The sequence below is a fragment of the Camelina sativa genome, chromosome 13 (genome assembly GCF_030686135.1).
Source record: "Camelina sativa cultivar CO46 ecotype springtype chromosome 13, ASM3068613v1".
Taxonomy (NCBI): domain Eukaryota; kingdom Viridiplantae; phylum Streptophyta; class Magnoliopsida; order Brassicales; family Brassicaceae; genus Camelina; species Camelina sativa.
In genome coordinates, this window is record NC_141892.1 from 24,701,097 (window position 1) to 24,710,259 (window position 9,163).

At 36.1% G+C, this 9,163-nt stretch overlaps 2 protein-coding genes across 4 annotated transcripts; one reads left to right on the forward strand and one right to left on the reverse strand.

The window, feature by feature from the left end:
• The first annotated feature begins 1,912 nt into the window (after window positions 1-1,912).
• Window positions 1,913-3,933, forward strand: LOC104737435 (putative cyclin-D6-1). Of its 2 annotated transcripts, none has more exons than XM_010457606.3 (6): window positions 1,913-2,372; window positions 2,466-2,549; window positions 2,669-2,764; window positions 2,856-3,063; window positions 3,154-3,284; window positions 3,362-3,933. In XM_010457606.3, exons 1-6 carry the CDS (start codon window positions 2,166-2,168, stop codon window positions 3,548-3,550), a joined length of 915 nt encoding a protein of 304 aa, XP_010455908.2. In that variant the 5' UTR covers window positions 1,913-2,165; the 3' UTR covers window positions 3,551-3,933. The 2 variants fall into 2 exon arrangements, with proteins under 2 accessions (XP_010455908.2, XP_087336432.1); XM_087480306.1 differs by having other exon boundaries at window positions 2,017-2,372; window positions 2,456-2,549.
• Window positions 3,934-4,387: 454 nt separating this feature from the next.
• On the reverse strand, window positions 4,388-8,795 carry LOC104737436 (uncharacterized). Of its 2 annotated transcripts, none has more exons than XM_010457607.3 (5): window positions 7,687-8,795; window positions 7,016-7,519; window positions 5,625-6,894; window positions 5,389-5,535; window positions 4,388-5,287 (listed from the first exon to the last, which is right to left on the reverse strand). In XM_010457607.3, the coding sequence occupies exons 2-5, from the start codon at window positions 7,064-7,066 to the stop codon at window positions 4,692-4,694; spliced, it is 2,064 nt and encodes a 687-aa protein (XP_010455909.2). In that variant the 5' UTR covers window positions 7,067-7,519; window positions 7,687-8,795; the 3' UTR covers window positions 4,388-4,691. The 2 variants fall into 2 exon arrangements, with proteins under 2 accessions (XP_010455909.2, XP_010455910.2); XM_010457608.3 differs by having other exon boundaries at window positions 7,913-8,179.
• Window positions 8,796-9,163: the final 368 nt, after the last annotated feature.

Genomic DNA, 9,163 nt, shown 5'->3' on the forward strand with positions numbered 1-9,163 from the left:
GGTAGCTACGTACGAACCAATTAATCATCACAAAATAGAAAATCACCAATGAAATAGTGAAGTGGTTTTAAAAAAAAGAGTATCCAGTGTAATCCATTCTGATATAGCTAGATTAATTACGTACAAACAATTCAAAGATACTATGACCCTTATTGTTGCTTTCTTCCATTATTGTTTAATTTGCAGTTGCATTATTGTGTAATGTATATATGGATCGGAAAGTAAGAAAACAAAAACAAAGCAAAGAAGTATCATACTATTAAAGTTCAAACAAAGTACAGGTGGCCCTTGAGAATTTGGGTGTTATACTCTTTGAATCTTCACTAATTTCATTCAATAATTAACTCTTCTTAATTCTTTTGCAATTTCCTAAGCTAAAACTACAAGTGTATCATCATCAACCGGATTTAAAACTTGTAAATGCATGTTGTTAAAAGATTTTTTTTAATATATTAGTATTATAATACAATAACTTTCTGTTGTTTAGCTAATACTCCCAAAACTAATAAGCTTTTTTCTTACGTTACCAGCTTTTTTTTCCCTCCTTACATGTTTGTTAGGTCAGTCAATGCTTTCTTTTTCATTTCGTTCACATCTAGAAGTTCAAATATAATCTAATGTTTTCATTGTTATCTCGTCTACAAATAGACAGTAAAAGATAAAAGTAAAAAAAAAAAAACAAAGTTGTTCAAGTGGCGTTTTCACATGGCAGTTTGTTCATTGACTTCTCAATTTTTTTCTTTATTGACTTGAAAATTTAATCGATAAATATATATTTTGGGAAATTCAAAACCTAACAAAATGTTAGTACGAAGACTTAAGGACAAGGAAAAAACCAAGCTGTCACAACTCACAACCTAATTAACAATGTATGAGACTATATGACGATTAAAAAAACAAAGACTTAGATTTCAAAAGTTAATTAATCAATGTTTTTAACTGAGATTCTAAAGTGACGAATCTTTTAATGGGTTTTTTTTATGAATAAAACTATACAATATGTAGTATGTACATAAGCTCTATTAATGAGTAAATGACAACGTCAAGCGGTAAAGCGTTATGAATTAGAAAGAAAAAATTATATGTTAACTTGCAATAGTACAGGCTTTTTTTTTTTTTTTTTTTTATTGTGCAAAGCAATAGTACAGCCTTAGTTATTCTTTGTATGTTCTAAATTAAAACGTTGTGAAGAAAGAAAAAATTATAGGTAAACTTACAATAGTACTTTAGGAACTTAGATTAAGAATCAATCATTTGGAAGATACTGTATAAGGATTGGTATGTACTAAATTCATAGAAAATAAGCTATATGCATCATGTTCTAAACTATTAGATATAGATAATTTAAACTTTAGTAAAAAATAGCTATATTTAAAATTGCTTATAATTCTCTAAATAACTAGGTCTCTGAACCCTCCACACCCATAGGATTTTTAGAGTAACTTTTGAGATTAACAATTGTTTTAAAACTCTAAATTACTAATCTTCAATTTTCTTTTTGAAGTTTATAATTTATCATCATTAACTTGTAAAAAAGCATATAAAACTTAAAAATTCTATCTAAAAAAACAATTTTTTTTTTCTAAAAATTGCATTAGTTTTATATATAGTGACGAATATAAGCATATACTATTACATATGGAGTAGTAAATAATTAATTAAGCATTAGTACGGATTACATAAATGTAGTATATGGTTTTAAACTTTTAATGCAGACAGATAATATTAATACAAAGAATATAGAATATAGTAGATAATTTTTGATAATTTTTTTAATCTATCACTAGAAAGAAGAATCTACTTTAAGTTGAAAAAAATTAAATTTATCTTTATTATAATCTACCAACTCTTATTAATGAGAAAAAATCGAATAGTTATAAAGAGACCATAATCATAATATCATAAGTTAATTACCCGAAGTGATGATAATGAATAAATGAGTAAAATAAGTTAATCCCTCAAAAGACCAAAAACAAAAAGGCAAAAACCATCTCTCTCTCTCTCTCTCTCTCTCTCTCTCACAGTCGCAATAAAGACAACTTCTCTCTTTTAAATGTCTCTCTGTCTCTTCTCTTCTTCTGGTTCATCTTCTTCTTCTTCTTCTAACACAATAAAGGAGGAAGCTTGAGAGACTCATCATCATTCAAATCAAAATAGATTCAAAAATGGAGTTTCATCTTGAACACCCTCTCTCATATTCTTCTCACCACAGTAACTCATCTAATGACGACGACACAGACGATGAAACTTTACCACGCTCTCTCTTCCTCGTCGAGTTTCAACACATGCCTTATTCTCATTACTTCCATAGCCTCAAGTACTCTGCTTTCCTTGTCTCTAATCGAAACCACTCCATTTCTTCAATCATTCAGGTCTTTCTTCCCAAGATTCTAAATTTACTCTGTATTTTCTGGGATCCTTATTGAAAAAAAAACTTAAAACTTTATTTGGAAAGTGAATCGCAGTATTCAAGAAAATTCGACGACCCATCTCTGACGTATCTTGCTGTGAATTATCTAGACAGGTTCTTGTCTAGTGAAGATATGCCGGTAAATTAAAAAAAAAAAACAGAATCTTCCGACATAATCTGTTTCATCTGAGAACTTAACTAAATATGTTTTTTTTTTTTTTTTTTTTTTTTTTTTTTTTTTATGTTTTGTCAAAACAGCAACCAAAGCCCTGGATTCTCAAGCTTATCTCTCTTTCTTGTGTCTCTTTGTCTGCCAAAATGAGGAAGCCAGATATGTCTGTTTCTCATCTTCCGGTACCTCTTAACGAAAAAAGACTGAATCTTTACAATGTGAATGTGTTTTTAAAGTGTTCTGAAACATTGAATAAATGTGAATTTTTTTCAGGTGGAAGAAGGTGAGTTTTTTGATGCTCAGATGATAGAGAGAATGGAGAATGTGATTTTAGGAGCTCTTAAATGGAGAATGCGCTCTGTTACTCCTTTCTCCTTTTTCTCCTTTTTCATTAGTCTCTTTGAGCTCAATGATGATTCTTTAGTAACAAAACATTCCCTCAAATCTCAAGCCATTGATCTCACTTTCAATCTTCAACATGGTATAAACAAAACTGAATGTTTTCTTCAGTCACAGTCACGTCTCATCATGCTTTGAAACTGAATGTGTCTAGTTTAAAAAAACAATGCAGATATCAGATTCCTTGAGTTTAAACCATCGGTGGTTGCAGGCGCAGCACTTCTCTTTGCTTCTTTCCAGCTCTGTCCTCTACAGTTTCCATGTTTCAGTAACAGAATCTGCCAATGCACATATGTAAATAAGGTAATTAAGGTAATTAATGTTATTTACCGGAGTAAAAAAAAAATGATCTCATATCGATGCTGAGCGATGTTTTGCAGGATGAGTTAATGGAGTGTTACAAAGCAATACAAGAGAGAGGTATAGTTGAAGAAAACGAAGGAAGCACTGAAGCAGCAGTAAATGTGCTTGACCAGCAATTGTCGAGTTGTGAAAGCGATAAGAGTATCACAATCACAGCTTCTTCACCTAAGAGGAGGAAGACTAGTAGTAGTACTCGTCGATGTTAAGCTGAAAAAGGCGGTTTATGGTCAAACATAACCCCAGATGATTAAAAGAAAAAAACCACTTCTTCTGGTCCCCTTTATGAAAACGACACTTGCTTCTTTCCTGTTTCTCCATCCATCTTCTTCTGCTTCATTCATAATAATAAGCCATGGGAAGACAAGAGAGTGATGAATGATCAAAGACGAAATCTCGGGTTCCGTTCCATTTCTTGTTCCTTTGGACCACAAAAACTCAAATAATCAAATCTGTAGTAGTTATCTATCTACCTGTCTACTACTAATCTATCATGTTCTGTATTTTACAGTTTTGGTTTGTGGAGTTAAAAAGTTGTTTCATTTGGTGGGGGATGAGAGGAATAATCAATAAATATTGTTCTTGTGTAGTATATATATAACCTATGGTTATGTTATATCAATCTATATATTGAATAATGGTGGTCACGAGTGAAAAATGGATTCAATTTACTACACAGGAATAAGATTTTGTCTTATGAGACTTCGTTATCCGAGTTATATGGATCCAGTTGCCAGTATCTCTGTTGCAGGCAGGCAATATGATACCCCTCTGGACCACTTTTTTACAGTCTTTCAAATCATTCAATTGCTTTTGCTCTTTCCTACTACTGTGTAATCAGTCCCCTCCCATATTAGGGTCAAATTCTGTGTATATCTTTACTACTATCCCATACTAGACCCATTTTATCATAACGGGCCAAGATTGTGATATATAAGAACAAGTCAGGCCCATTAGTAGAAACAAAATTCCAACATTAGAGATGATTATCCGGTTTACCCAAACTCAAAATTGTACCGAACACCGTATAGAAAACCGGATTAGACTTTCTGCTAGAACATTTTTCTCAAAGAGACAAGAGATTCACAAAAGTCTGTTTGTAATCTACATATCTTAGACAGTTGCTGAAAAGAATGTATAACATGGTTTCCAATTTCAGACATTTATTGAGAAGCTAAAAGAAAGAATCAAAAGCTTCTGATGTAAAATTGATAACGCACAACAACAACAAAACACAAAAGCTGAAGATGATGAAATAAAAGGGAAGAAGATATTATATCTATATAGATACCATCTTCATCGTTTACCTCAGCAAAGGAAATCGCAGCCAACGGAAGAGAACAACAGTGATCAGATAGGTCCGAGAGTTCCTTCACTTCGACTTCTTCGCATAGAGAGATCAGACCTCAGACTAGACAATCTATCACCAGTAGCAACGTGATAATAACTCTCGTAAGCAGCTGGAGATACTTTGTGTCCCACAGGTGGAAGACGGCTGCTTCTCTCCTTTGACCTTTTTGGCAAAGCTGGTGATTTACGAGCTGTGGAGGATCCAGGTTTGTGAGAACTGGATGCACCGTGGCTACTCTTCCGGCTACTGTTTTTGAGCTCTGACCTTAGACCTCGGTCCAACTGATGAGAGCTTGTCCCGAGCCGAGCATCTTTAGTGCCTTGTCTGTTGTAGTATAACAAATTTGGCAGGAGCCCCAAAAGGTACTTCCTCAGCTGTTCATCACCAACATTCTTCTGTGCAGGGTTACCTTCCAAGCTTATAGCCTGAAGAGAACTGTAATTTGCAGCGAGCTGACCAAGACATTTGGTGGTTGAAAACTTATTGAAGCGTAAATCCAAGACCGTCAACTTCAAGAGGCGATGAAGACCCTCAATTTCGCTGATTTTGTTCCCAGCTAGGTATAGTTCCTTCAGAGAGGAACAAGAAGCCAGGCCTAAGTCAACAAGAGAAAAGAAAAGCGAAATACATCAAACATGGTTTTCATAGAAAAGCAGATAACTATAGAATGTAGATGAGCAAAGGTCCAGGCCATACCATGACCAAGTCTCAGTATTCGGTTGTAACTCAAATCTAATACCCGAAGCCGAGTGAGTTCACGTAGGCCCTCAATCACCGAGATGCTGTTCTTCGACAAATTCAACGCATGTAGTCCTCGAGGAAGAGCTCCAGCGGTTATCCTAACTGGAAAATGTATTAACACCAGTAAAATAGAAGCAACAAAAACAATCAGTGTGTGAAGAAGATTAGCAAGAAGGGGAAAATCTAGCTACCTATTGCATTTCCTGAGAGATTGAGAACTCTCAGACCAACAAATGCACTGAGGAATGGTATCACAACCAGACCATGACTAACCAGCTGGGCAGTGGTTGCAGAAGCACTTAGAGAGGATATATACTTTTTCGCAGCTTCCATTCCAGGAGTTAACTTGATGGTATCTACTTTAGCAGATACTGTTGCCGGCTCATTCAACACGACAGCTTCTCTTGGCAACTCATCGTCATACCCTGTTATCTCATTTGCTTCCACAGACAAGTTTACATGCTGCAGGTCATTGACCCAATCCTCAATACGCTTAAACTTAGAATCCTTTACTGGATATTCTGCTTGCTGGTTAGATGTCTCTCCTTCAAGGAACTTCGTTAAATTTAGCTCATTTGTAGGTGGTACTATCCAATCTTTAGCCAAAGAAGAATAGTCATACGCATCATCATATTCATCTTCCCTGAGATTTTCCTTGTTGTTGTCATCTCCAGATTTATGCATATCATAGTTCCGATCATGATATTGCTCTTGATCTTGCTCTTGCTCTTGCTTAACCTCTTCATCAGTCTCATGGACAGATTTATCTGTTTGGCGCATGTCTAGAGTTCGAAGGTCATCAGAGGATCTAGAGTGATGAGAAGAATATTTGAAAGCTGAAGATTTCTCTGATGCAGAGTCAGCAATATTAGGCATTGAGTTCGACCTCACCATCAAAGGTGAACCATGAGGTGTTTGGCTGTTTGAGTTGTCCATCTGCTCACCATACAAGGAGGTATCATCGAGCTGACGGCTGTCTTTATCAGTATGATGAAGATCTCCAACCGAGAACATAGATCCATTGAGTGCTTGATTTGAACCCTGGTAAGCAGAAACTGAAGCTGGAGGAGCTTTCTCATACAAATTAGGACTTCCTTCTACACGCTTGTTGCTGCCTGCCTCATGAGACTGATGTTCAAGAGAATTTGGAGAAGTAATCCGATCTGTTCCATCATCCGTTCCATTCTTTGTGGCATCCCTCCCATCCAAGTATAGTTCATTCCCATGGGATTGGCTTTTCTTGAGATGCCGTACCTGCTGCGCCCCCAGCTCATGCTCAAGAATGCCACTGGGCTTAATTTCCTCAGATTTCCAAACACGCTCAACAGCGGCAGAGCCAGCAGCTGGCTTGCTGTTTTCACTAGCAGAAGCAATGTTTCTCCCAAATAAGATTGAGCTCAATCCTTTCGTTTTAGACCCATCTTCTCTGATCAGTCGTTCTGAAAACCCTTCAACAGATTTCTGCATCACCAGAACATAGGAACAGATTAGCGTTCTCTTATCTATCAGACAAAGCAAATCTTGTGCTGAGAATGTATAACAACCGTTCTAAAGACAAAGAGGCAACGATGCTACAACTTACCTTAGGTTTATGGCGGTTGGTGTGAGCGTAGAAGCATGGAAACCTGACCATTGTGTCAAACTTAATAACATCGAACTACATCACCAGTTCAAACCAACACAAACAAGAAAAAACCAAAACCAAACCACCAAAAAAAAAAAAATCTGTTCTTTAATTTACAACCACAACTAGAACAAAAAAGATCAAGTTAAGTTTTTTTTTTTTTTTTGGCACAAATAAGAGAAAGTTGCTGTGAGCTTTTAGAGGGTGTTCATGTGGGCGGGCGTAGTAACGTTAGCCGTAATCAAGGGTAAGACCCTCGGAAACACGACGGAGTCTCCAAATGATTGATGCTAGAGAAATCCTTGGAAGAGAGAGTGAAGTCACCACTTCAAGGCCACCCCACACCTGCGCAGAGGTGCGAGAAGCACACGACTTTGCAGAAGCGGCCAGAGTGAAGAACAATTGTTTTCGAGCTTAAGAAAGCCCACTCCTTTAAATTCCCCAATTAGTTAAGTCACCCACCTGATGATACAATTGAACAAAAGAGAAAAAAATATCAAATCTTAGCTTGATCAAAGAAAAAAGCTAAGATCTTGCAATTCAGATTACAAAACACGATGATGTAACAAAAAGTTATAGAGCAAAGAGAAAAATTATATATACATAAAGATCAACTTTTTACGACATACCGACAAAAATCAAATCAGCAACCGTTGTCGAAATTAAGGTCAACAAGTTCACAGAACAAAAAGAAACCCGCAATAACGAAACACGAGCGAGTGATAAAAATAGCATCAGATACGAAACCGTCGCCAGAACAGAATCGGAGAACAGTGGAATCGGGATAGATAGAGACAGAGAGAGAGAGACGAAGAAGAAGAAGATGAAGAAGAAGAAGAAGAAAGAGATTCTCACCAGAGAGGGAAAGGATTGAGAGAGGATTGATTGATTGATTAAGCGAAAAGATTCAAAAATCAGTTTTGCAGAGAAACCAAAAAAAGAGTTATTATCTTCAAACTTTGAGGCAAAGCTACGCTAACCCTAAAAAAGAAAACTTTTTTGGCCGAATCAAAAAATGTAACACACACAAACTAGTCAACGGCTCTGATTTATTCTCATGTGACGAAAACTCCCAATTTTTTCTCATTTGACGTTTATACAAAAATAATGGGTTTTATCCTCAAAATAAAATAATACATAATAATAAGTGTTTTTAAAAGTGATGGACCGGGTTTCTTGGAAAGGATTGGGTTTTCGAGACAAGTCTAACAAGTCTTCTCGGAACATTTTCCTACATTATACTACGCAGTGGACAATGGAGAATATAATGTTCATCTCGAAAACCCAATCATTTTACTACCCTTGAACGAAAACTACCTATATGGACTTTATGGAGAATATGGAAGAGTAGGAATCTGTTGGTTTACCAACAAAAAGGAAGTACTTGGCACCAAGATCTTTCTAAAGCGGTCAATGAAGCAAAAGAATGGGTTAATTGCTGGTCTGAAGATACAGGAACTGATCAGAACCATCGACAACAACAATCACAACATTCCCAATGGACAAGACCACAAAGGAACTTTGTTAAGTGTAATTATGATAGCCAGTTCCGACAACATACTACACCACAAGCAGGATGGATAATCAAAGAAACTGAAGGCTTTTATACAACAGCTGGACATAGCAAAGACATGATATGTGATAGTGTTTTGGAGGCAGAACTTCAAGCCCTGCTCATTGCCATGCAACAAGCTTGGATACACGGCTTTGAGAGAGTAACCTTCGAAGGAGATAATGCAACTGTCACAAAACTAGTCACTGGAGAATAACACAACTTTCGTGTACACAATTGGGTTCGTGAGATCAATTATTGGAAACAAAATTTTAAGGAAGTTACATTTGCTTGGACACGAAGACACAACAACAAAGTCGTAGATCGTTTGGCCAAAGAACCTTTATCGAACAATATCTCTTTTAACAGCTATTTTTACATTCCTGGTTTTCTTATAAATGTCCTCCATGAGGACCACACTTTCAGGCAATAAAAGCTTATAAATGATGCACGCTCCTGATTTCACGCCCCCATGAATCTTTCCAAAAAGACGACAAGATAATATATCAATTCCCCGGATTTCATGCCTAACAAAGCTCCTGAAATCTTTATGG